The 25556-nt window shown below is 39.2% G+C and overlaps 6 protein-coding genes across 8 annotated transcripts; 4 read left to right on the top strand and 2 right to left on the bottom strand.

Annotated features, from left to right (window-relative positions):
- Nucleotides 1–1108: 1108 nt before the first annotated feature.
- LOC124307987 (general odorant-binding protein 83a-like) lies at nucleotides 1109–24100 on the top strand. Its single transcript, XM_046770240.1, has 6 exons — nucleotides 1109–1210; nucleotides 1373–1382; nucleotides 16411–16415; nucleotides 23333–23425; nucleotides 23510–23683; nucleotides 23868–24100. Exons 1-6 carry the CDS (start codon nucleotides 1109–1111, stop codon nucleotides 23907–23909), a joined length of 426 nt encoding a protein of 141 aa, XP_046626196.1. The 3' UTR covers nucleotides 23910–24100.
- On the bottom strand, nucleotides 1400–4606 carry LOC124307467 (signal recognition particle subunit SRP72). Its single transcript, XM_046769132.1, has 8 exons — nucleotides 4470–4606; nucleotides 4197–4314; nucleotides 3757–4012; nucleotides 3092–3574; nucleotides 2540–2902; nucleotides 2152–2456; nucleotides 1868–2080; nucleotides 1400–1744 (listed from the first exon to the last, which is right to left on the bottom strand). Exons 1-8 carry the CDS (start codon nucleotides 4567–4569, stop codon nucleotides 1609–1611), a joined length of 1974 nt encoding a protein of 657 aa, XP_046625088.1. The 5' UTR covers nucleotides 4570–4606; the 3' UTR covers nucleotides 1400–1608.
- On the bottom strand, nucleotides 5463–7108 carry LOC124307475 (general odorant-binding protein 83a-like). 3 transcript variants are annotated; one of them, XM_046769145.1, is made up of 6 exons: nucleotides 6948–7108; nucleotides 6614–6804; nucleotides 6341–6419; nucleotides 6140–6231; nucleotides 5950–6055; nucleotides 5463–5859 (listed from the first exon to the last, which is right to left on the bottom strand). In XM_046769145.1, the coding sequence occupies exons 2-6, from the start codon at nucleotides 6746–6748 to the stop codon at nucleotides 5783–5785; spliced, it is 489 nt and encodes a 162-aa protein (XP_046625101.1). In that variant the 5' UTR covers nucleotides 6749–6804; nucleotides 6948–7108; the 3' UTR covers nucleotides 5463–5782. The 3 variants fall into 3 exon arrangements, with proteins under 3 accessions (XP_046625101.1, XP_046625100.1, XP_046625102.1); XM_046769144.1 differs by having other exon boundaries at nucleotides 6614–6846; XM_046769146.1 differs by lacking the exon at nucleotides 6948–7108 and having other exon boundaries at nucleotides 6517–6807.
- Nucleotides 9358–11186, top strand: LOC124307477 (general odorant-binding protein 19d-like). Its single transcript, XM_046769150.1, has 5 exons — nucleotides 9358–9482; nucleotides 10027–10188; nucleotides 10365–10470; nucleotides 10880–10938; nucleotides 11022–11186. Exons 1-5 carry the CDS (start codon nucleotides 9366–9368, stop codon nucleotides 11052–11054), a joined length of 477 nt encoding a protein of 158 aa, XP_046625106.1. The 5' UTR covers nucleotides 9358–9365; the 3' UTR covers nucleotides 11055–11186.
- LOC124307469 (uncharacterized) lies at nucleotides 14148–16165 on the top strand. Its single transcript, XM_046769135.1, has 7 exons — nucleotides 14148–14324; nucleotides 14625–14895; nucleotides 14997–15046; nucleotides 15135–15216; nucleotides 15325–15407; nucleotides 15481–15586; nucleotides 15657–16165. The coding sequence occupies exons 1-7, from the start codon at nucleotides 14163–14165 to the stop codon at nucleotides 15761–15763; spliced, it is 861 nt and encodes a 286-aa protein (XP_046625091.1). The 5' UTR covers nucleotides 14148–14162; the 3' UTR covers nucleotides 15764–16165.
- Nucleotides 18715–21003, top strand: LOC124307471 (uncharacterized). The gene is made up of 4 exons (XM_046769139.1): nucleotides 18715–18876; nucleotides 19124–19519; nucleotides 19654–19756; nucleotides 20028–21003. Exons 1-4 carry the CDS (start codon nucleotides 18832–18834, stop codon nucleotides 20111–20113), a joined length of 630 nt encoding a protein of 209 aa, XP_046625095.1. The 5' UTR covers nucleotides 18715–18831; the 3' UTR covers nucleotides 20114–21003.
- Nucleotides 24101–25556: the final 1456 nt, after the last annotated feature.

Raw genomic sequence — 25556 nt, forward strand, 5'->3', positions numbered from 1 at the left:
ACAATTGTTAATGATCTGAAATAAAAGCGTGTATCACGAAATCCTAGTCATTACACAAAAGACATGTTACCTATATTCTATGTTATGCTGCAATATGTATTTAACTCTGTCCAATGACCAATAAAAATATTTTATGTACTATGCGATACCCTGCAAGGTATTATTTATTCCACATCCAAGCAACTGTACTGAGAAACGATAAACATAATATTATGTCCATTATACCGTTGCCGTTAACAGACTTCAATCTCACAATCAGTTAAATGTCTAGCAATATCATCTCTGAATGTAATTTAATCGCATTCTTACCGTTCGCTGCTCAACTCCCATTTCTCGTTTGATCGCCTTGCCATTTTGTGTAACACAACACAGTACGTATGCACATTTTAATCACACAAGTTCAAGCCACTTTCTTCGCGACGAACTTTACTCCTACAGAGACCGAACACAAAAACCGTGTAACATTTCGGTAAGTCCCGATTGATCAATCTGATAATTAAGCAAGGCATACTCGACGATGAATTCTCGAAAACGAAACGTTTTTCGAACCTATGGAGCAAAAATCAATCCCGATCAAAATGTTTGGTCTGAAGTGAGGCACGTAGACTACAATGTTTACAGTGAAAGGTTTGATCGGCGGATCTAAACGCCGACTCACAATCGGCATGGCTGCCGCTAATATCAGCTTCGAATTCAATACTTATCGGTTATACGTTCAGATTTCTGAATGAACTCACAACAAGACTAGTTTCATTATGGTCTCCCCTCCCTTCTACGATACAAACTCTGTTTTGAAAGTGTAAAGGCTGCAGATTTAGCTTAGAAGTTCACTCGTGTTTGTGTACACTTGAATTGGTCGAATCAACAAATGAGCGCACATTCGATACAGGTATCGCTGTTCAGATGTTTACGCGGCCAATTCTCGCACGGAACTGACGAACAAAACTGAAGGAATAGATAACGTGCTGCTGATCACGAGAATGTAAACAAATTCAAGGGTAGGAGCCGTCTCACCTGAGTCGAGCTTAGCCCTTTCAGTCACGCAATTCATTTACCTGTAAATGCAAAACATTCGCGATTTTGCATAGAATATAAATAAAATGACGAAATGAAAAAGGAAAGAAAAAAAGGGTGCCACTGTGGTGGTTTCTGTGACTCACCTGTGACTGAAAGAGTTAAGCAGTACCCTGGAAGATATATGGCTCTGAAGGTGGTTGCGTATAGTGTTTTTTTTTTCTCGTTTGCGTAAGGAAGTTAATATCGTAGTTTTTTTTCGAGTAGATGAAATAACTCTTTTCATTTTAAATTCATTCTCCTTGGATGGCGAATATTTAAGAAATTAACCCCGAACTCACTATTATAATTTCGGGAGTATTTGGCCGGTGATCGAATCAGTTTGAAAAGTTAAAATTGCTAATAATGAGCGGTTTAATTATCGGGACAACATTTACACAATGATATATGTTTTTTTTTTTTTTACCTTTTTACCTAGAAATTAACCTTTAGACCCAAATTTTAATATTTAAAATGAGAATAGTTGTTAGTACCCGGTCATCGTATGTCAAATAGTACATGTGTATATTGCAAATGTTACCCAATATTCAGGTATTACCACTTGCCACCTTTCTTCTTTTTCTTCTGCTGCACTTTACGCTGTTGTTGTCTCGGGCCGGCGGGTTCGACTGCAGGACTTTGGCGAGGATTCGGAGATGGTTTTGCATTCGCTGGCATCTTAGTTATGTCACTGTAATAATTTGAAGTTTGATCAAACAAAAATTCAGTCTTTATTTATTGGTGAATCAAACGAGTCCGGAACAGATGCAATATAAGTTATTAAATCCAGATCATCAAATGTTTTTGGACTTACTAAAGGTCACTGGCACCGGCTGCAGCTCCCTGGGTTCCTTTCATAGCAGCGTCTCTGTTTCTTCTGTCTCTCTTCTTTCTAAACCCACTACGTTCGTGTCTTGGTAGCCACCTTTCAGGATCCGGCATTGAATTGAGGTCACAATTCTTTGGCAATTTTCCTTTACGCTTACGCTGCTTTCGTTTTTTCTGGGCTAAGTCGGTTCCAGGTGTTCTGTAATTACGAATAACGCTAATACATTTGTTCTCTGCGTAATAAAAATCTAATACAACAATCTTACGTACCCAGGTGACTGCTCTACTTTACGCTTCACCACTTTAGTACCAATGACCCAATTACTGGACTCAAGAGCATCGACGTCAGTTGTTTCTGCAAGATGGTGAAGCGGCGGTAATCGTTTTGATAAATTCTGTGCTCTGATAGGATCAAATTGCGCATAAGCTATCACTAGCTGGGCAAGAGTTCTAGTATCGGTAGGAGAAGCCTGGAGTAATTCCTCTAGGCTTGCAGCTGCTGCGCTAACTTCTCCTCCTCGCAAATGAAAGTCTGCTGCCTGACGCCACAAGGTACCCAGGTCAGCGGTGCTCTCCTAAATTTCGAACAGGGGTTTACAAATTTCTCACACAATCAGGAAAACTCAGAATCAACGAACAAGTCCAGAAATTGATTTACCTTATTTTTCTTATACCAGTTCACCGCTTCCTTGAGGACGGCAGATGCCTTTTCCCGATTGTTATCTGCCAGGTGAAGCATTACCAATGCGCTAACTATTCCAGGCATCGATCTGTCCTTCTCGTTCAAGTTTTCTAAAATTCTTATTGCTTCTTTTCGCTCATCATGACTAAGGAGTAGCTGGACAGCGGCAAGTTTCATTGATAGATGCTTATCGTTGACTGCATGCTCGTCCAGTAATTTGACTGCGTTTTTGGCCTTGCCTTCTTTGCTAAGTTGAATAGCTCTGATTAGCGATAAATCTGCGCTAAGATCGGGATGCTGCTGCGCCAATTTTGTGCATAGCTGCTGGCACTGTTCTCCCTAAAAAAATGGAGTCCTTATATTCATTCCTAAATATGCCGTGTCTCACGATGAGAAATAAAAAAATCGAGGTATCCGAACGTGATCTTACAAGTAAAAACGATGATTAATAACAGGATTTAAAATTAAAATGAGAAAACATCGTCAATGTATCTTGATTAATCAATTCACTATCAGTTAAGCACGTACTTGATTAGTATACATTGCGAGAAGGCACTGATTGTAGGCAATGCTCTTCCGCTGTCTGGACGTCAGCTTGTGCTCCAAACCTTCGTGCGTTGCGTTTCGCATCCTCTTCTTGCTGTCAAACACGTTTTGATCTTTATTCAGAGTGACAACATTGTTACTTGCGACAGCGACTAGGGCGACGTCATCTGGCTTGGCTTTTAGCGCCGCTAAATACAGCTCTTGGGCTTCTTTTTCGCGCCCCTGTAGGTGAAGACAATAGCCGAGCTGAACCTTAATTATGCCAATTTCATCTTCAATGTCCTCCTCAGTTGCTCCATCTTCTTCCAGTGCTTCCCTGCACATCTTTTCAGCAGTTCTCAATTTTTTTTCAGCCTCAACTAGTACCGCTTTATTAGTGCCGTTAGTGCCTTGAGCCACCAATCGGTGAGCCGCGTTGTAAGTCAACTCATATGTACTTTCTCTCAGTGAAGGGACTTCTATATCCTTGAAGAAAATGATGCAAATGATTAATGAGAAAATCTCTCTACTTATTGTCTTAGATCCAATGCCACTTAAGCTTTAAAATCATTCATAAATTCAAAAAGGTATTTAATCGATTCTGAGCAAGGCTTACAATATGAAAATGAACAGTTACTCTTTCCATCAGAAAAAATATAAAATCTTACCGATCCTTCAGCAGCTAAGTTAGAAAGAACAGCGGCAAGGTTTGTTTCTCTCTCATCTTCATAATCGTCGTTTGAATTTTTAATGATATCTCGATAAACAGCAAAGCATTCTTCATACTTTTCAAGGCGGTACAAAATCTGAGCCTTCAGTTCTTTGATTTTCAAGGATGGATTCTGAACACCTTCTACGACTTTCAATGCTTCAGGTACTTGGTTCAAGCGGTATAAGCAATATGCTTTTTCAAATTCCAAATTCCTGCAAATGTTGTTGGTATATAAAGTTACAACGATGAAAATGAATTGCTTTACGATTGTAACTAAAACGTGGCACGAATCAGAGACAGAGAAGCGAATAATAAATAATTGCGTTAAATTTCTTCATCCACAAATCCTGAGCCCAAGTGAATGGTTAGACTATTGACATCTGGCAAGGTACTCACGCTGACAGTTTTGGGTTTTTCACAATGAACTGCAAAGCGTCATTGAACTTTGAGAGTTGAATGCAACAGATGATTTTGCAATGGAAAGCTCTTTCCTCGTCCGCGGAAATGCCGAGGACTGTAAAATAAAATACAATTCACAAATGATAGCGGGCCGCGAATCCAACGATGTGCACGTTTATAGGTTAAGCCCGTGTCAGACTGACGGAGCCTTGACAGCCGCAAACATTACTGACAAAATTTCACAATACAATCATCGGTCGACAGTCTTACTTCTATTCGCTGTCTTCAGCGCCCTTTCGTACTCCCCATTCTGTCCTAATTTATTTAATTCTGCGTACAGAGCAGGCAGATTTGTCTCCTTCGAGGCCATGTTGGTTTTAAAACTAAATTTGGCAGAAGTTCCAACGGGACGTAGAGGCTGATCCGATAGTTCACAAATTCAACACAAGGTAACGCTACTAATCGGTCAAAGTGTGAAAATAAAAGGATAGAATTCAAACGTATGTATCGACATTCCTTTTACGTTTGAAATGTACATGGGCCAAAAATAATGTGAATAAGAGAAAAGATCAATTCACATTGCATTTTGATTGAGTTAAATAATATTTTTCATAATTGAGTTGATATATTAATTGTTCTAATTTACATCTATCGTGTATTTTCTAACGAAATTTATGACAGTGGTACGAATTCTGTACGAATCGCAATTATCTTAGCTATCGCCTGATTATTTACTACCTAACTTACAGGCAGAGGCAATACGGCCTTACATTGCCTTTAGTTAAGCAAACTACTTGAGACGATTATACATTTTGATCTCGTTATTGCCAATGAAAAACCCGAAAGAAAAAGCTGGCACTCTGAAGCTCAACTTTGTTTAAATAGACACTTTCAATTTTGGCCAAAATATTTATGGATTTTGAAAAACGCTAGAATTAAGTTTCACATGCAACGCATCGCCATTATTTTGCGTTGCTATGCCTCAGTCACTTGAATGATGAACAAGAAGATGACAGGTATGAATTCTAATTGACTATCTTCAGATTTTGTTTATGATTACAGGTGTGTATAATTTTATTAAAAAGCAGCAGAGAAACATTTTTGGTTTCACGTAACAATTATACACGTACGATTCTTAATTATCTCATACTGAAGACTCATCGACTGTAATTATCGTGCGTATTAAAATCTTGGATTAAATTTTAACAAATCCTTCATTAAATAAATTTATTTGTTACTGGATTAAAATATAACAGCAAAGAGGAGCTTGTAAAGTTGACATTTATTGATTGGGATTCGTTTATTCATCCCAGCTTCAAAAGTTCATACATATTAACATTCACGCGTTGTACATGCATCTTCAGATAAAACAAGGCTAGGATATATCAAAGTAAAATTAAGAAAAATAAAATCGACATAAAATGTAATACCGCTAGGATAAAATCTTTGATTTTGCAGAATATTGCTATGGTTCTGGGTAATCGAAAACATGCATTTCACGCTTAATACAAGTACAATCTTTTTTTCTGACGCGATCTCGCAACGGGTTTCGTTTTTCTAAACCTAATCAGACGGAAAGCTTGTTACAAAACGACGAGAATTCGCGATTCCATCATGCATTTAAGCAGCTTCGCACCGGTACGGCACAAGGTACTTCCAGCTGAAATGGAAACGCAGCGACAGTTAGTTTGCAATTCTTACGAATTCGTTATTTATCAATCACACCGTGGTGTTGTGATGAAAATCTTACTAAGTCCGCTGCACTTGTTGACCACTTCGTCCGCCTTTGCTTTTGGGACATCAGCGGGTAATTTTGCACGGAAAACATCCTCGTGCACATTTCCCTCAGCGTCGTACTGTCAAGAGAAAGAACCGTAAAGTATCGAAAAAAAATATGCAACAATCTCACGGTGAAGGATAATTGTGATCGAAATGCTTACGACTCCGATATGTCTGAGGTAACAAGCGGCAAAACATGCGAGCTTATCATCGTCCTCTGCTATTTGTCCTTGTTTCGCATTCTCTACGACACCTAAAATGTGATTGTTTGTTACAATTGTATACAACTAAGACGAAATAGCGCAGCGATATTAAGGAATAAATGAAAAAAATAAATAAGAAATTTTCTAGGCTGTTTTTACTTGGCTCGACGCCTGACTCGGCAATACAGGCTTGCTTGTAGCTCGTAAGTTTGGCTTTCTGTTCATCCGTCAGTCCTCCCTAAATAAGCGAGTGAAAATACATTTTCGATAATGATTTTCTCGTCGGAAGTTGTGATAAGTATAAAAATATTAATCAGTGTAATCTAATTACGTACCAAAGAACCAGCAACGCAAAGGGCGAAGATGACGATCAGTACCTTCATTTTTAATGGAAACAAGTTAAATTTGTATTCACTTTCAGGAGAGACTTACTGTCGTGCGATCGATCGTGATGATGCGAATTGTAACTGATCTTCCATCGATTTCTCGGTCCCCTCTTATATACCCGTGAGTGCGGTTCATTTCGAATTCGTTATTCAAAACTCGCGAGGAAAAAGGATAACCCATCCCACCGTATACTGTCGGATTCGAGGCTAACGAGGTGTGCTGTTAACCTGGACCTGCTGCAGTTACACGGTATTTAGTATATCGATGAAGCCATGTCTCTAAGGGCCGAATAAAAAAATTAAGCTGACGACCCTGGGATTCCTTCTTTCGTAGAAACGAATTCGATTGGACAATAGATGTTTCAAACATTGATACTAACCGATGAGAAGTTGTTTTTAAACGGAGAATCGGTTTCGACTCCGAACCCTTTAATTTCCAAAATTCTGAAACTCGATTCTGCATGGCAACTGCACAATATGCAAATTACGAGAATGCACCGTAGTTCTGACGAGGCAACTTTCACAATTTCTCATTTTCGAAATCCAAAAAATTACCTACGAAAAAAAAATTATTTTTTATATAAATTTCATTGGAATAATATTATTTTTGTGTTCGATACAGAGTTAACACGAAGTTGAGTGCAATGCCGGTTTTATGGTTTCGAAGAAGACAATTCCTGTACATAACTACGCGCATGCTTCGACAAATCGAGAATGGCATACGCGATGAGGCCAAGTGGTGCTGAAAGGAATCAACAACTGAAAGGAATCGCTGAATAAAATTAATTGTTGACGATATTTGGGTGCGTTTCGTACCGGAACGGAACATCCCGACTTAATAATAATATTCCGTACATAACGACGAGAAGGAATAAAAAAATATATAAGAAATGTGAGAACCACGATTACAACTATACACAGCATCGTTATTTCTTTAATAGTTAGGTTGCTTATTTTTGCGCAAGTTTGTGCAGCATAATCGACATCGCAGCTCGTTGATTTTATCACATCTATAATTAGTGACGATTGCGACTTAGGTAGCTTCGCAGAAAAAAAGTTATAACGATATTTTATAACAGCTGCTATTCGTCGAGAATTAATGTAATGTAATGTAACGTATTTCTTTTTTCAACAAATTCTGCGTTATTCACCTGTGATATTTGCTCAGTCTGGTGGTGATGGCTTCCGGCAATTTGTGAAGAAACTATCAGCTAAGTATGACGACTAACGTGAATATTTTCAATATTCAAATGTGTTCAACAAGTTAGTATTTCGTTGCATGTTTGTCGTGTAATTATTCATAGTATTAAATTGACAATTATCGCTTAATTGTGTGCAACTTGACTCACAAGTAGGTCTTAACATCACAAGAATCGCCTACCACGGATATGAGAATCCGTCATAGAAATGATTTGCTACACGAGCTCGCGTCTCGGAAAATTTATAACATTGTAAAACAGCGATGGCTGATTAGATTCGTCGTCTTTTCTGGTAACACAGGACGCTATATATTCATGCAATACGCGTGGCGTGAATAATGATACGAAAAACGCGATCGCAGTGCGTTCTCCAATTCAACAGTTCCCTGAATCGATGCATATTTATGAACCAATGGATCCCGAGAGCTGTACATACATGAATAAAATCGTTATACTTCGAAATCACATTTATCCGCGTTGTTTGCTCGAATAAACAACTCGATATATCGTGGAACACAAATTAACAAGACCGGCGTAGCCGAGAGTTACTTTATAGACGGGACGTTACGAGGGATAAGATTAAATCTATCTGCGTGAAAGTTTATTCGTCAGTCCGTCGAGGATATTAATGATAAAAAATCGTTCGTCTTGGTTTGCGAAGCCCCTGTCGACATGTCCGAAAACGAAACATCGACGCAGATAAGAAATTGAATTATACATAAGATAACATCTCGACTACCTTGAGGCCCGTAGCCGTGATCCGAATTCCGTATAATCTAGTTTTCCGAAATTGCGAAAGCAATTCTGACCCGCAGGACGTTTCAATCGGTACTGGAATATATTTATATTACATTTGAACTAGAATTTCGCTGGTCAAGGGCGATGCGTTACGTATTATTTATACTGATCTATAAATTTCCAAATATCCGGTGCATTGTATGAGCCACAGGCTCTTTCCACGGTGATGCGATACAATTACGATGCGATTCTCTAATTACAAGTGCGAAGGACTTCGTATTACACCCACAGCCTGAATATCCGTAGATCGAGGAAGCACCTCGTGCAACTGCTACGTGTGAGATCAATCTCATTGTTTCACGTAACTTGGATTTTTTTATTCACCTCAGTCATGATCACGCGATGTGAATTATCTGCAATAAAATCTAGAGGAATGGAACGCGCAATTTGCCTATTCGCGTACCTGCCAATATTCCGTGATCGTTTGACCGTGCATTTTATAACTCATAGAACCAACTTTGTTTCAGTAAAAATTTGACGCCATGTTGTAAATTTTTTACTCACGTATTAAGAGGCTTCCTCTGCACTGCGATTTGGGCCTAAGTACTGGGTCCTACAGACTCGTAAAAATAGCTTATTAAATTACAGCTCAAGGATTTCTCGGGTATAAATGCAGCGTTGTTATGTTATAATAATTAGCTACCGAATCATCAGCAGTCAAACGAGACAAACTTCTGTTTATAATGATTCCATGATTGATGGAAAATTATAGCCTCTCCTTCCATATTGTATTGTTCATTTCCCTCTACCATGCATCGCTTATTCAGGATAGTAATTAATTTTGTCTCGTTTCGCATATAAATGGAATCAAGTCAAAACAAACTTCAGAAGAATAAAGAATTTTCGCAAACAATCATGCAGCTCTTCGTCACTTTAACCTTTGTCTTCGGCGTCGTCTGCTTTTCGGCAGTATTCGCAGTGAGTAAATAATTAATATTTATTTTTTGCACATGATATTTTACACCGTAAAGAATTTTAAGCCTTTTAGTTACGAAGAATCGCGACTTTCTGCCGAGAGAAAATTATTCATTAATATTTTTGGAGTACAATGTGCTCGATTAATTTTATACCGACGTAATTTCGCAAAGCACCATCAGCCGGTAGCTTCAATAATTGCAATCACACTTGTTCATTCAACGTACACTCAAAGTCAACATAGGAAATTCGAATTTCAACAAAACAGGAATCCCGTCAATCTATTAAACATGATGTTTAAAATCAGTAGAAAAGCAAACATTGAATCGAATGGATTGCAGTAGAAAATTACCCGAACTCTATTTACACAAAATCTTGTCAGCATTTTACGAATTATCTCAGCAGAGAAAATCCAGGAAAATATCATTGAACCGTGACGTCATTTTGAATTCCAAGAAAAGCGGCAATACAGCATTTACGTAAATATTTGCTTTTCGGTTGTTCCGTTTCTTTTCTTTCAATAATATAAGTTTGATCAAAAACCAAGGGTAATCCGGAGCTGGAAGAACATTTCAAAGAAACTTTGAAGAAATGCGCCGAAGATTCGGGCATAGATCTGGCTGATTTGGAAAGCGTTAAAAATGGGGAAGCAGCCGCTGACGAGAAAATGAACTGTTTCGGCGCTTGCATCCTCAAAGGCGTGAACGTGGTGAGATGGCTTGAAAATGTCACACTTGCACATTTATTGTTGAAACTTGAAAGAAGAATCGACGTTTCTTTTAAAATCGATCTATTTCTAACTGATAGATCGTCATATTTCTCAAAAGAATTTCATAATATATTACATGACTTCGTTCTGAACAAATTTTATTTACTTATTCCCAGCTTGACGAGGAAGGAACCGTTCATAAGGAAGTGGCTATCGATATGATACCAGAAGATGCGCCACGAGACGAGGCGATAAAATTGATCGAGACATGTGCCGAGCACAGTAATTTCAATCTTTCGATAATTATACACGTTACATGCATTTAGAATATCGCGTGAAAATCAATTTTTTTCAAATTGGAATATCCGATCTGCAATCGGTGAAAAAACTCTTCCGTAAACTCCAAGAATTTCCCACTGTTATTTTTCCATTTCATAACTCTGAGCTGATACGATATGATTATTCAATCGATTATGAATTGCGGACAACGCGTGGAATCACACGGTAGAAATCACGAAACTGCAGGTTATTTATTCTGCACGAAACCTCAGCAGCGTTAATCGTAATGCAATCGGGTCTAAAGCTCGTGACATTTATGCATGAAATGTTTTAATATTATAATTTCTTAGTTCCATGTAGTTTGCACTGGTATATGATTTTACTAACACGACTAATTAATTTCGTGCTTCAGAGGGTAAAGACGATTGCGACACGGCCGGTCTAATCTTCAAATGCTTACTGGACAACAAGGTGAGACGAGAAGAAAATTTCACCTCTTGGTCTCACAGTGACATACGTAAAAATCTAAACGAATTTTTTTCTCGTTATTTCAGGCTGCCCAGATGTTCAAAGTACCTGAGGAATAATGTCGCTGGCACGGGTGCAATAATTAAGGACTCGGTCACGGAAATAACGGCTACATGAATTTGTAATTAACAATAAACCGATATTGCAGTAGAAATTATTATGCTAAAATATATAGACGTGTTATTGAGCAAGATTTGTTGGTCTATAAATCGCTTTTCTTCCTTCTCCTTCATGCGCGGAAATCATGTTCAACGTCGCGTTGCCATCCATCAGAACTGCGACTGTAGAAACAAGACGTTTCGACTATTGAAAGATGGACATCTGGATTCTGCAAGCAGCTGGTCTCGATCAGGGATCACCTTATCACAGCTTCGTCGAGAGGCAATTCACCGTTATTTGGACCTAGTGACCTTTGCACGGTGAATATTCGCTCCACTCACTGGCCGCGCTCTTTAGAATTCGTTACCGAGCGAACTGCGAAGAAAATTCGACTAGAGCCAGTAAGAATTAGCGTAAGAAAAAGAAAGGAGGAAGAGCGAAAAGTGAACAAAATTTAATTTGTTGGAAAATTTTTCTAAAAATAATATCCAAGTTCGCTGACTGGAACTATAAATTGTGCCAGAGAATTTTAATTTGGATAAACTTCAAGAGAACAGTTTCGACCAAGTGTTGTTTCACCGATTGAAAATTTCTGCGATATCTTGATGTGTACGAGAAAAATAAGAATAATTATAGTAATTTTCCCACTCGTCAGATCACGGGTTACGTAAATAACAATACGACGTGGAGACGATGATGGGTGAGTAATGCACGGGACATCCGTCGTTCAGAAATATGAGAACGTTAATTGCCAGGTGGAGAAGGATAGGAATAAGCTGGCTAATTCTGACAGCCAGATATTATTCTTCCACCTCGTATAGTCTTCCAGATTATTGATGATGAGGGGAGGAAACAAGGTTATCTGTATGTATCCGAAGAGTCGAAGACTAGAAGGTTCATTGGCCTCTGCTTAACTTAGCTCCGAGGCATTTCTGGCACACAATTTGCGTGCGGGTCTTTGTCTGCTTGTTTTGCGTGTTATTAATCAAGACAGACTGATTAATTGAGATTTTTCTGACGCTATCAAGATGGGATGAAAAAATTTCGGCCAGTTCATCTCGGGTTCAGAAACCGGGGAGAATATCAGCCGTTAATCTCTGGTATTTATACTTCGCTTGGTTGCATGTATGCGAAAATTAGGATCGATATGTATCACAGATGAAAGCCAAGAGATTAGAGCTTGGCGTCTTTAAAATTAATCGATTACACGAGTTGGATTCACTCGACTCGAGATTGCAGCGATTAGCGAACCTGAGATAATTGCTACTCGCATACACAACGCGATTGAAAATTCATCTCGAATCTTGGAAGAGCCCGAGTTTTTATACGACGGGTCTTATATTTGTACCCACTTGAAAATATTGCTGCAGGCTTTCGGTGAATTGATATTCGTAAAACGAACTGGGTTGAATATAACGTGGTATTTGCTTGTACTAGCTTCTTGTTTGCACTTGCCAAATTTCCCAAAATTCTTTCATGTGCTTGATCGGTGTTGTTTATTCAATGTCACAAAAGGCAGACTTTTACCATTTCCATGGAAATTTTAAATCTCTCCGTTATTTAGTGGAACCGTTTGACGTCAGTGTTAAAATCACCCAAGGCTGTAATAATATTTCTAACAAAAAAGGAGGGGATAAAAACTAGACCTGGGATAGAATGAAGATTGATTATGTCTAACTAGTGCTTATACTCGTCGATTTCTGTAGGCCTTTCAATGATCAAAATATATATACATATATATATATAATTACATGGTTCACCGTTCGTTTGTTCTTTTTTCGACCACGATTTCAAGGACAGAAACTTCGTCGTTATGATTAATAATTGTATTTTACAGACCAAAGCGGTTACGATACGTACCAATGACCCGCGATGACGCACGTTTTCTTTTAATCGTGAGACAATATCCGCAGGTCTGCAACAATGCTGACACATTTTCTTTCCCACTTGGTGCATAATTTACGTAATGAAAAACCACGGAACGTGCAACAGTCACGATAAGCAACGGTAGGGATAATGGCATTGGAGTGTAGGATCTGCGGTGGCTGACTGCGCCAAGTTTACAAAGTTCGAGATGGGCCGATAGTTGAAACAAACGGAAATTACCGGTACCCGTTTCAATTCTCCTTCCAGCTTATGCGGAATAATAGCGATAATTTGATGCTTCATTAGCCTCGCCCTTGAGTGGTAAACAATTACCATCGTGAATCGGATACTTTTCGACTGAACTTTCGGGTTTCTTCCACAGACCCAAGGCAACTTTTTCGTAGAACAATTGTTACGCTTTTATATCAGGCGGATAACTACGACGGCAAATCATGCAAGTAGTTTCTTTACATAATTGTAAACCCGACCTTGATTTTGCTCGCCGTGTTTGTCTAAAGGTGTCAAAACAGAGACTTGTACAGTAGATCGTAGTAATTGAAAACAAAAACTGAGTCAGGTCAGGATTTTGGTTTTCAAGTTTTGAAAAGTTAGAATTTTCCGGACAGACGCGGTAAGTTTTAACCCAACAAGACACGATCTCCGCTGCAAGAGGTAATCACAGGTTCAAAATTACGTAGGAGTTTTGATCTCTTTGACAAAGCGTTTGTTTGTTATTCATTCACGCTTTACCGCGGATAGATTTGTAACAAGGACGTGACAAATTATGAACGTAAAGCATGTCGCTGAATCGACCGCACGATTCATGCAACGATAGGTTTGACAAGTTCCGATTTAGCATCGCGTGCATTTTTAGCTTTAAGCATTATATCAGGTGACATTACATGCGAGCGTTATATTTCGAGAGAAATAGAATCGGGGCTTCACCGGATTCGTCCTTGCATTTTTGCGAAGACATCCAAGGCGCGAAAATTTGGCAGGAAGCGTGGTTGGAGTTGGCTGAAAAAAAATCCCCCTCCCGTCCTCTCCCCCTCCTCTCGATCGCCCTTAGCGTTACCGAGTTTTTACCCTTCTCTCCTAGCCTCCGGCTGAACCACTTTTTCATTGTTACATTCGCACATCCGGAGACCATTTTTGCGTGCTCGTTACCGCAGGTTGCATACTCGGATGTATAAAAGGCGGCGATGTGTACCGCAGGTTCGTCACAACTTGACGAGTACTCGAACGACACGTTGCTGTCGTGTAACCTACTCTTTCACATTACGCCATTGGAACGACCCCCGCCGATCATGAAGACGGTCCTCGTATTCGCGACGCTGTTTTTCGCGCCTGCAATTCTCGTCGCCGTAAGTTTATCCCGAAATTTGTTAATTTCGCCCACCAAGTATAATCGCTTGATCGAGTTGTGAAAATATCTAAATTTTGTTGTTCACGGCTCGTCTAAATGGCGCTAATTTCACACTTTGAGCTTTCGAAACGGATCTCTCGCGGAAGGAAAACCATGAGATATCTTTGTAACCGGCGTCCTTGATGTCCAAGTAATAACTGTGCGAATAAATCATTGCCACGCGTCTATCGTCGCTGTAATCAGCATTAATTGCCGGCGTTGTAATTGGGTTATAATTACGAACATCCTTCCGCTGCAGGCGAAGCCTCATCCACCCGAGTTGCCGCCCCAAATAAAAGCTGCGCACGATGTGTGCATGGAAAAGCTCGGCGTAACAAGGGAACAGCTTCAAGAGAAAAGGAAGAACGGTGCGAACGAGAAGGAGGACTGTTTCAGGGCCTGCGTTGATAAGGAACTCGGGATTTTAACCGCCGATGGAAAAATCGACAAGGAAATGGCTGTTAAGGATTTCCCGCCCCACATTCCCAAGGAGAACGCGACTAGCATCGTTGAGGCCTGTTTCGAGCAAAGTACGCCGTTGTTTTTATCGTCTTTTGCCAATACCAATTCGGTTCCGATACTCGTCGAATACAGAAAGGGATTGTTTATTAATTCATTTCACTCTTTTCAGAGGGTAGCAGCGACTGCGAAACAGCCGCCTTGTATCACAACTGCGTAAAGGTAACATTCCGTCCACGATGTAGCTTGAAACTTTCCAAATATAATATTCTCTCCTAATTCTCTAACCGAAATTCATCTTGTCATTCAGAAATTGGCTCCACGACCTCCGATGCACCCTGAGCTACAGAAGATCCACGATGACTGCAAGAGCAAACTGAAGCTGAGCGATGGTGAGATTGAAATTCGGTGAATCGCGGTTACTGAAAATTTCCAAATACCTTGCGTAAGAAAAATATACTCGTTACTCCGAATATAATACGATCGACTTTCTTCGACAGAGGATCTCGAGAAAATGGAGCGTGAGGAGGAGAAGCTAAAGGAAAACTGTTTCTTCGCCTGCGTAGGGAAAAAAGTTGGATTTGTAAGTGTCGGATTGGGGGTGACTAGAATTTGAATTTTGATTGGAGCTAATCCTCGCAAAATTTTCTTTACAGATGAACGAAGATGGCACGCTGAACGAGAAGGCCCTCGTTGAAAAGTCACCGCCTTTCGTGAAGAAGGAAGAGGCGGCAAAGGTCGCAGAGATGTGCGGAAAGCAAAGTAAGTTACCCGGGTATAAGATTTCTAGAAGTTCTTGCATCCTAACTCGGACCGTGTTTCCCATTCGTAGAAGGCGCCAACGAGTGCGAATCCGCCGTGATGATCCACAGGTGCTTGAGAGACAACGACTTCAAGTTCTCTCATCGCCATGGCCCACATCCAGCGATGCCGCAATAATGAATGCGATCAAATCCAACCGGATTTCCCCGACTAATCCCCAAGGTTTATTATCATAATATTATTAGTAGCGGATAAGTTGTTTTTCATCAAATAGATCAACGCCCGAATGGGTTTAGAGATAAGGTCAATATGTGGCTATGGTGATAAAATAACGTGAACCAGTATTAACTGTAGCTATTGTTACGATTAAGTTTTGAGAAGAATTATTTCGATATCCTGGAAGTTTATGTTTGTTTGTAAATTTGTAGACGCGTCGCACAAACTTTTTTTAGTACTGACTTCACGTAAAGCAGTTTCGTTTTGTGATCGATATTATCACATGTACTCAACCAGCTCTTGAACACGGAAACTAGTGAGGCGAATTTCTTATTATGCAATAAATATACCGTTCGAAACGGCCATTGTCTATTTTTTATAACGACCCTGATTCATTCATTAGCATTATTTTGTTCGGAACTACAGTATTTTAATTTAATATTTATATCAAAAGAAATATGTACATACATATATATATACTTTGTATTATATACACACTATTCTCTATATGTGTGTGTGTGTAATACAAAGTTCAACCGCGTATTGAGGATTTGATAGTTTGCACCAACGTCATGTGTTTGTATGTGATTCCGTACGATGAATAATAGAACATATAGTTACGTATAGGATAACTATAAATGAATGCCAATGAATAGTCGGCGCAGTAAAAACTTGCCGGTATAGAACTATCGTATTCGGTGAGCATCCTGTTATTATGGTCTGTCACTTTTGTGTCAGGAATTAATTAGCAACCATAATTCGAGTTGCGATGTGAAACGAGGATGGGGAAAAAATTTACAGCTAAGCACGTTTGAATTGTGGAAAATTTTTAATATTGATTCGTTGTAGTTTTGAAAATTATGGACGTAACGTGAGATTCTTTTTACAATTAGTGTTATCACGTTGCAAAGCATGACCAATTATTCGATTAACCGATTGGTGCTCGTTCGAATTCTGTGCAGTTTAGTTAATAACGTAGCTTCTATTATCCCCACGAACAACATGCGAATTTTAAGAGCTCTCGTATAAGCGTATCGTATTCGGCGTAACCCATGTTCGCCAATTTGCCGTTTGGTAAAAAAGATCGCTTCGGAACTCAAAGCCAATTAGCTTGCTGTCGGAATTATTATCTCGTCAAGCCATTAGACGTAAAATATAATATGGAATGTAATAACGTCAAGCTGTTCCTAATTACGCCAAGGTTAACCAGTTCAACATGAATTGGCGAAAATTGGCAGCAGGCATGTGTATCTCATTTTATCCTAAAAATTCACAAATCGAACATTCAAGATGAAACAAAGAATTTAAGTCGCAGTTTAGAGCTAGTCTAATACAACTGAATAATCACCAGGCACATATGACGCTGAAATTGTTATTCGGAAATTTTACAAGCACTGTATGATTGCAATTAACACGTAAAAATTGATCATTAATTAGCAATAACTGTCAGGATCTTGAAAGTAATCAATTTTATCACCTCTAATCTTCGTCGGTTACTTGGAAAATTGTCAATACGAGTTTTCGTGTCTAAATTGAAACGATAATTTACATCCACGCGTTGACTCGGTTTTAAATGCATCAACAATGTCTATTAACGATTATCAGGATGTCAAGAATGATGCGATGTAGGAATAAAAATGGCGTGTGGGAATTTTGTATCGTTTCTGTAGCAGAACCTGCATGGACGTAAAAAATTCTGTTCAAAAGTGACAAAAATCGCGACTATTCGTCGCAAAAACATGCAGCGTCAACGAATCGAATCGTAAACGAACTATATCATTACTCGATTATTGCGATAAATTGGCTTGCACCGTAGTTATTATTTTCGCAACGGGAAGGACGAAGAACAGAGAAAGAAGGTGCAATCGCGATTGGAAAATGAAAAATGAGAGAAGACCAACGATCGGCGAAACCCGTTGCGATATGACGGGCATGTATAATCAAGAGTATATTTTACGTCGTGACATTTATCTATCGTTAAACAGCTGAGTACGTTGACCGTTGTCGGTTTAGAGTAGCGAACTGTGAAGTCGGTATGAATAAAAAGTAGCATATTTAGCAGTCGCGCTCTCTCGTTGGTCCGAGGCTGTTGGTCATCAGGCGATTGAACCGTTTCACGTGATACGGGTTCTGGATTTTAAAACCTCTCAACTCGGTTCGTGTTGTTATACTCAAGAAACTCCCGTGGATCATCGTTGCCATGGCGTATACAGGGTGTTTCGTTTTAAACGCCCTATAGGCCGATACTCCGAAACTAATCAAGATACGAAAAAAATATTTCGTACAAATTATATTCGAGATTTGAAGAGAGAAAGAACTTTAAGGTATTGAACTTCAACTTTGTATTTTAAATTGGAACAGTGTATTCTTTACATCGGCCTCTGAAAGCATGCATTAAATTTTGCACAAAATTATGGCAAACGTGACTATCATATATTTATCATCTAAACTAGACTAGTAATGAGATACGAGCCGCTCAAGTTACTACGAAGCTAGATATCGGCAACACCACGGTTCCGTGGAATATGTAGATATTTTTTAATGCAAAATTAGAAAAAATACACGATTTTGTTGAAAAAAAAAACAAACAAAAGTAGGCCTTCGTCTGATCTTGACGGCTTCGCTTTAAAAAAATCCGATACCTTCGTGTTCTTTGTCTCTTCAAATCTTGAATATCTTGTACGAAACATTTTTTCGTATCTTGCTTAGTTTCGGAGTAATCGGCCTATGGGGCGATTAAAACGAAACACCCTGTATTAATGCCATCGCGTACGCTTAACACGTCTTCTTGCAAATTTATTCTAGTTACTTATTTTATGGCTTTCATAGTTTCCATTCCGCATCGAGTTTGCTGACATGCAGGGGATCGTGGAGGGAAGAGGACGTCGTCCGCGGTATAAATGCATGAAAATTTGTAACGGTGTTGCTAGAATCTTGTCGACAGATCCAAAGCCATCTACCACACCTCTTGGATCGTCTCATAGCCGCGCCCCAAAATTTGCGAATATTCCTCCTGGTCCTGCTCAAACATGAGAGTCATTGCTATTTTCGTCACCGTTTTGGCAGTATCGTTGGTAAGTTATCGTTGTATCCACAGTATTTGGTAATGAGAAACCGACTCAAATTCACGTGGCGAAACAATCCAGTCAAATACTCATATCGACTATTGCTGATGACTAAATAATATCTGCAGTTTTATATTTACATGTACCTAAAAGTCTTTTCTGGAATTTATTTCATTCACTCCAGCACTGCGTCGGATGTTCATTCCGTCATTGTAATCCGTGACAGTACAACAATTGTTGTTCTTTCGATCCACAGGCAGCCCCAACGGAGTCAGGATGTTATTCTGGGGAGGTGGATGCGTCGAAGAAGGTGGAAAAGTCCTCTCCAGAAGGTCCTCTTCTGCAGGACGAAAGCGTCCAAGTGGAAAAGGAGGCCGAGCAGATGAATAAGAATCCGATTGGAACAGAAGTGAAGACTCAAGAAGCACCGGATTCTGCTGCATCTGATAATGAGGAAAGCAATGACGACGAAGTATCAACCGATAAGGAACCCCCGTACAAGAAGTCGACCATCGACGATTACAAGGATATATGCCGAGAGACAACTGGAGTCACATTTGAGCAAGTTGCGATTCTCGGCGAGAAATTGGACGACGATGCTCCGCAGGAAATGAAGTGCTACGTTCAGTGTATGGAGGAGTATCTTGAAAACGTGAGTAAGATGGCATTGTGAGATTGTCGGTATGCGGGGCATGGATCAAACATTCGTTTCGAACTTGAAAAGAAGCGGAGAGAAGTGGAATGATGATGGGAAACCGGTCTAATTTTTACATCTTTCTTCGACAGGTACGTGATAAAGTGTTGGAAAGGTACAATACCATGTTTTACAAGATCTGGCAGCTCGTGGATGAGAATAAGGACAAAGGTTACGAAATATGCGACAGCATAGGTAAGTTAATTACCTGAATCCGTGATCAACACCGTTAGATCGGTTTAAAATCAGCTTGCGATAAATTCTGACGCACCGACTGATGGTAAATTTTCATGGACCGATACTCTTTCTTGAGTGACACGAGTGATGTGATTTGTGGCTGACCATAAGGTTGGAAAATATAGTAGTCGACGCTCCTCGTGTGAAAATAAGGTGGATAGTTTTTAAGATTCTCCTATTTGGCAGCAGCGTATATTAGTGAATTTTAATTTCTGAATTCTGCTTCCAGTGACTGACGATCCTTGTCATTCGTCGTATTTGAAATATGCCTGTTACTTCAAAGCAGGGATGGAGAAAGGCTGGAAACTCGACTAACGGGATCTGAACTGATGATTGTTATTTCGATTGATTATGTCCAATGATCGTTTATCTGTAACCAAAGCCATACAAGCAGTGTCACGATAATAAATTATTGTTTGAGGTATAAAAGAGAAGAAGAGTAAGAAAACAAAATTTGGAATGATCATTGTAATTCGGTACCTAGAAGTGTTTCTTATACGTATCTAAGAATTTGCACGAGTGGGTGTTCAAAAAAGAAACTAATCGATTACATCCACCGTGTGATATGAAATAATGTGATTTTCAAACCTCCCTTCAAACATGAAAACGTTCGTTTTTACGCCCCATAGAAAGAGAGACGTCGCTGAGCTTTAATATCGAATCTAAGTACGGCTTCTTCAGACAGCTTCGTACCAATCTTGAGTAAGAAGAGAAAAAAAACTGAATTTTGATTGGAAAATAAATAGGACATTGGTGGTGAGAAGCCAGGGGATGGTTAAAAAGTTTAGAAGACGAGTCTGCCGAGAAGTGATAAAAGATAGATGGAGAGAATAGAATAGAATAGAACAGAGTAGGGCTTATTATTATCGGTAACAATATTGGACAAACTTCGAAGCCTTGTTAAGAAAGAACTTGAAGCTAAGTAAGAATAGCGTTGAAGGCTAAATGATTAGAGCTAAGATCATGGAGTAGAAGGAGACAAAACTACAGGAATAAAAATGGGACCAAAGTCTATGTGGCGCTGTTAATAGTGCGGAACCGATTACTTCCAGTTCACTATATAAGTCATTAGGCTTACGAGTACTGTTCTATTTCGGGGCAACATGACCGCAGTAAAGAAGGTTGCATCGTTGTTGGGTCATGTGACATGAAGTGTTAGTGTATGAAGCTTTTTCTGTTAATAAAATAAACAATGGGTAAAACGTGCGTAATTTCCCGATGCCATTTTCATGATATTTATAACAAAAAAAAAAAAAAAAAAAAATGCTGGACCGCTACGAAAACAGTCTAGACTCACTTAGCATGTAAATATAAAGTAAAGCTATTGCACACTCGAATAACGTGTACTTTTCTCACTAGTATATTTTATACGAGTATATTTTTATTTATCAGTAGCAAATTAAATCAATTTTTCTTATCAACACAAATTTATTTTCATTGGCTCCTTTGAGCCAATTCCACATTCCACAGAGCATTACCAAACAAAAATAAATCCACATTGTAGCTAGCTCCTAATTTACGTTGACACCGGTTGCACGTTACACAAGTTGGAATAAATTTTACGATATTCGTGCATAAGCTTCCGTGTTTCAATGGGTAAAAGAGAATATATTTGTTAAATTATAAGATTATACGTAACACAGTTGCGTTCAATACTACCTTTTTCCATAAATTTTATGAGCTGTATTGCACATCAAATCTACCCGAATGTTTTCGCTAGCTAGAAAATAGCGGTTCCACACTGTTAACAGAATCACCTTTTTCCCCGCAAAATGGGACCACTTTCTGTCAACGAAATATGGGGGAGATTTGTCTCCTTCTATACCATGGCTAGAACCGCGAAGAAAGCGAGGCGAGAGAGAGAGAAAGAGAGTGAGAACAAGCGAAAGATTGACACTAAAGGAAGAAAAAGGTGCTTTCTTTGGAAACTTAGGTACGTTCGTTTGAGGTGAAAGTAAAGGTAGGTATACACGTGTATCCGTAATATTCTGTGACTCGTTGACTCGGGTCTAAGGGTATTGAGAATCGGCAGCTACGAAGGGGGATGAAAAGCGTAATCACATAAAATACATGGTGGTATTTCTCGGCACCATTGAAGACCGAAGGACGGAGAAAGCAGAGGACAAGCAGCTGTCACCGCAAAATTCCGGATCTTCTTTTACGAACACGCTGAATGGGGCTCGGTCTCTACGAAATATGATAGAGGAGCGAATGAAAACGCTCGACTATCGAGCCTTCCGATCTCAGAAGGGCCATTGAAGACAGGAATCGATTAAGCGTTGACTTTCCTGAATTCAATCGACCAATGTATAAAAGCAGAAACCGTAGTTTTCACGCTTAGTATAAATTTAATTCCAAATTCACTTTACTCGTAGTTTCCCATTCTGTAATTGATCGGTAACTGAACTGTTTCAAAGCATTCGAAAACATCTTGGTATCTTGGAGGAATTTTAATCCAGAAATAAACCTCGCGTTTGAAATCAGGACTTTCAGGTTGAACGGGTTCATGACTCAACTTGTAACGAATATCAGTGATTTGATTCTTTCTGTTTATTTAAAAGAAAAAACATGTCGCACGCTCCTGCAGCGAGCCTTGGAAGGATTTTCACGAAATAAGCAGGCTCGAGTTCTTACGCCTTCAAGAGTCTTAAAATAAAGATTGCATGGTGGAAAAAATGCGTCTTGTATCTTGGGGATTCTGGAACGGGGCCGTTGGGTTTCGAACCAAGTGTTATTTTTATAGGTCAAGTCACATTGCACATGTAACCTTGGACTAACAGGGACTGAATAAAGTGACGTGCTCGACTGATTGTGAGGATGAGTATCTTGTTGTAAGTGAAAAAAGCTGCAGAGATTATCAAACAGGAAATTGAATCAAGAGACCGTTTTTCCAAAACGGTTCTCACGTGACCAATTTGAAGTTGGTATGTAGTCCATACTCCCGTCTTAATCTAGCATGGGACATTCGCTTCGCCGCGTGAAATGTGAATATTATTTTCGCCCTGCGGGAATTTTATCGGAAAGCAAATATTTTTACAAACAACGGTAACTGAGCTCACGAATAGAGCTTTAAACTGATCGCGAGTTTAAAAGTATGGAAGAAGGTTCGTTGCGTTTATCATGTTTTTTTTAAATGATTTCAGGACTTGTGTTTCATTCTCGATCAGACGGTTAAAATTTATTTTAAATCATCACCTTACCTTATTTACACAATTTATCAAATGAATTTCATATTTCCAGGCAGTACTCAATAGTTATTTTTTTATTCAACTACGCGTACAGTCGCCAGCGTGGCGATTGCAGTTCGTGATTATATCTGAGAAATACAGTCGTTTTTAACACGAGGGAAAAATCGTGGTCAGCTTTTTACGATCCGAAAACGAAAATACTTTCGGAGCGGGCAAGAAAATTTTTGGCAAGTTCGCAGTACTGAAACACAATGAAATCTGCATCTGGTTCTTATCTCAGTTAATTCAAATGCAACATGCAAGTCTAAATCGCTGATAAAACTGGTTTTAATCTTTCTTTTTCCACGCATTCGAAAATCCAGCATCAGGAAGCGCGGCGTATTTCGAAAATCCAAAGTCAAAGTGCTACCTGAAATGTTTCTTCGAGCACAACAAATTGGTAATTTGATCATGACCCGCAATCATCGAGTAAGTAATAATTTATTTCACCTTCCAATTGTTCATCGTCTCTTCTCGTCCTTAGTTCCATGCAAACGGTGATTTTGACATAGCCGCGGCACTCGTGCTGGTCGACGAGTCAATTCGCGAACAGGCGAGACCATTGGGGGAAAAATGTGCGGGCGAGCACAACAAAATTGCGGATAGATGCGAGAAGGCGTACGAAGTGATGAAGTGCTTCTTCAAGGCATCTCCAGAGGTGAGTCGTTTGCGCTTTAAAAAAATTTTGAACGCAATACGAAGTCAAAAGAGGTCAAGAAAATGGTTAAAAATCGTGAGAGATGAAATTTGTAGTCCCGGGAATATTGTTTGATGGGAAATCTGTGTTCAGTTTGGATGTTTGTCAAGCTTCGTTATTCAACAATTCGTCATCGTTGTTTCAGCTCTTCCCACACCTGGGAATATTCGAGCCCCCTCACGCCTGAAGATCAACGACGCGAATAAAACAAAAACACTGAACAGGATTTATCGATAGTTCTCGAGTAGCAGCCTGGAATCTCTTTTTTTATTTTATTTTCTTCTTATCTTCATTACTTATTCTGATAACACGATGATGCTGATATGATATTTTGCCCTCTAATTATACCCAAGTAATAAAGTATATTTCAAATTCAAACCATGCGGTACAAATTAATATTGGTTTTATTTTAGTTTAGAGTAGTATTAGGATTTAGTCGAAATAATTGATATCGCACTGAAAGAGTGAGAGGAAATTTCCGAAAGAAGTCAGATAGTTTAATTAGCGTATGAAACGTAAGGGTTTCAGCACACCGATTCGGAGAAGTTTTAAAAAATTTCCGACGCTTGCGAAAAAATCAGTAATTTCCTGGAATGGGTTTGATAAAGCAGAATCATTACCAGGTATTAGCACACGATGCGATTCGCTGGGGATTTTCATCCCAACGGATGGTAGGCTTCCGTTGATCGATAACTTACCCGCGGTGTTTGAGAAATTCTTCATCGATCCCGCAAGGATGATGTCTCGCAAGCTACAGTTCGTGCTTTCCTGGACTTCGATCAACGGATGCTAATTAATTATTTTTGTCAGCGGAGAGACTGATGAGCCCAATAATTCCTCTTATTTAAGCCACGCTTTCGCTAATTCGGAATCCGGGCGAGTCGGAGGTGTACCTAAATTAGTTGAGTCGTTAGAAGAAGGAACCCCTCGACGAAGTTTGAATTAGAGATCGGCAATCACATAATGTGTTTTCAAAACATTGCTTGATACGTTCAATTCCGAGTACAGACATAACAGCGCTAATGATAGTTGACGATGAATCGATATTGAAATAAGAATGAAAATAAAAACATCCGAGCAAATAAATCTCTGGTTTTGAAAAAAAATTGGAAATTGTGATGTTTGAAATTTCTCTAAAATAAAATATCTCAATAACTTGGCTTATACAAGATTTATTCTCAGCCGCTTAATTCGAAGATCAAATCTCAGGGATATACGTAGGCAGCCTCTCGCCGACGGAGAATGAGAGTAAGAAGAAAAAAGGAAAACGAAAAAAACATGAATATACGATCGAAAATAAATGGGATTCAGACGATGAGGAATGGAGTCGTCGGCGAAAGTGGAAAGGATATAGAAAGGGGAGAGAATAAGAAAATTATATCTGGTAGCCACGTCGTGTTGACGTTTAACGACGGCGACAAGAAGGCAAAATACTTTTGGATATATTATCATTTTGAATGAAAACCAAGGCGTGGATATAATATATACACTTATAATATTCCTCGAGTCGGTGACTCGGCTGGTTTTCCGATACCGAAAATCGGCGGCTGTATAAGTCGGGGGGGCGAAAAGCGTAATAACAGAAAATACAATGTGACGTTTGTCCGGGACATCTGAGCGAAAGTAAAGCTGATGGTGGATATGTATGTCTCTAATATACGAAATTGATATTTTTTTTTTTTTATTATTTGAAAATTTGAGGTTTTTGCTATACCATTTGAACGGTTTATCATTGTTTTCTCTTATTTTTCAAGATACGATAATGAACACAAAATACTTTTATACGTTTTCCCATGTTCTCAAAAATTTTTGCTTGACATATTTTTTGATGATG

The sequence above is a fragment of the Neodiprion virginianus genome, chromosome 6 (genome assembly GCF_021901495.1).
Source record: "Neodiprion virginianus isolate iyNeoVirg1 chromosome 6, iyNeoVirg1.1, whole genome shotgun sequence".
In the NCBI taxonomy this organism is placed as follows: Eukaryota; Metazoa; Arthropoda; class Insecta; order Hymenoptera; family Diprionidae; genus Neodiprion; species Neodiprion virginianus.

What these genes read in the sequence shown, in the direction of transcription:
- LOC124307475 (XM_046769145.1), bottom strand. Translation starts at nt 6,748, where the DNA reads ATGGGTTATCCTTTTTCCTCGCGAGTTTTGAATAACGAATTCGAAATG. An exon ending in TCACGATCGATCGCACGACA is followed by an intron (nt 6,420 to 6,613) that starts GTAAGTCTCTCC and finishes TCGCTTATTTAG; the next exon opens with GGAGGACTGACGGATGAACA. An exon ending in CAACAAGTGCAGCGGACTTA is followed by an intron (nt 5,860 to 5,949) that starts GTAAGATTTTCA and finishes TTTCCATTTCAG; the next exon opens with CTGGAAGTACCTTGTGCCGT.
- LOC124307469 (XM_046769135.1), top strand. Translation starts at nt 14,163, where the DNA reads ATGTGTACCGCAGGTTCGTCACAACTTGACGAGTACTCGAACGACACG. An exon ending in TGAGGCCTGTTTCGAGCAAA is followed by an intron (nt 14,896 to 14,996) that starts GTACGCCGTTGT and finishes CACTCTTTTCAG; the next exon opens with AGGGTAGCAGCGACTGCGAA. An exon ending in AGAGATGTGCGGAAAGCAAA is followed by an intron (nt 15,587 to 15,656) that starts GTAAGTTACCCG and finishes TCCCATTCGTAG; the next exon opens with AAGGCGCCAACGAGTGCGAA.
- LOC124307477 (XM_046769150.1), top strand. Translation starts at nt 9,366, where the DNA reads ATGGAATCAAGTCAAAACAAACTTCAGAAGAATAAAGAATTTTCGCAA. An exon ending in TCCTCAAAGGCGTGAACGTG is followed by an intron (nt 10,189 to 10,364) that starts GTGAGATGGCTT and finishes ACTTATTCCCAG; the next exon opens with CTTGACGAGGAAGGAACCGT. An exon ending in CGAGACATGTGCCGAGCACA is followed by an intron (nt 10,471 to 10,879) that starts GTAATTTCAATC and finishes TTCGTGCTTCAG; the next exon opens with AGGGTAAAGACGATTGCGAC.
- LOC124307471 (XM_046769139.1), top strand. Translation starts at nt 18,832, where the DNA reads ATGAGAGTCATTGCTATTTTCGTCACCGTTTTGGCAGTATCGTTG. An exon ending in TGGAGGAGTATCTTGAAAAC is followed by an intron (nt 19,520 to 19,653) that starts GTGAGTAAGATG and finishes TTTCTTCGACAG; the next exon opens with GTACGTGATAAAGTGTTGGA. An exon ending in CGAAATATGCGACAGCATAG is followed by an intron (nt 19,757 to 20,027) that starts GTAAGTTAATTA and finishes TTCTGCTTCCAG; the next exon opens with TGACTGACGATCCTTGTCAT.
- LOC124307467 (XM_046769132.1), bottom strand. Translation starts at nt 4,569, where the DNA reads ATGGCCTCGAAGGAGACAAATCTGCCTGCTCTGTACGCAGAATTAAAT. An exon ending in GCTGAAGACAGCGAATAGAA is followed by an intron (nt 4,315 to 4,469) that starts GTAAGACTGTCG and finishes TTTATTTTACAG; the next exon opens with TCCTCGGCATTTCCGCGGAC. An exon ending in ACTGGTATAAGAAAAATAAG is followed by an intron (nt 2,457 to 2,539) that starts GTAAATCAATTT and finishes TTCGAAATTTAG; the next exon opens with GAGAGCACCGCTGACCTGGG.
- LOC124307987 (XM_046770240.1), top strand. Translation starts at nt 1,109, where the DNA reads ATGAAAAAGGAAAGAAAAAAAGGGTGCCACTGTGGTGGTTTCTGTGAC. An exon ending in TCTTCGAGCACAACAAATTG is followed by an intron (nt 23,426 to 23,509) that starts GTAATTTGATCA and finishes TCTCGTCCTTAG; the next exon opens with TTCCATGCAAACGGTGATTT. An exon ending in TCTTCAAGGCATCTCCAGAG is followed by an intron (nt 23,684 to 23,867) that starts GTGAGTCGTTTG and finishes TCGTTGTTTCAG; the next exon opens with CTCTTCCCACACCTGGGAAT.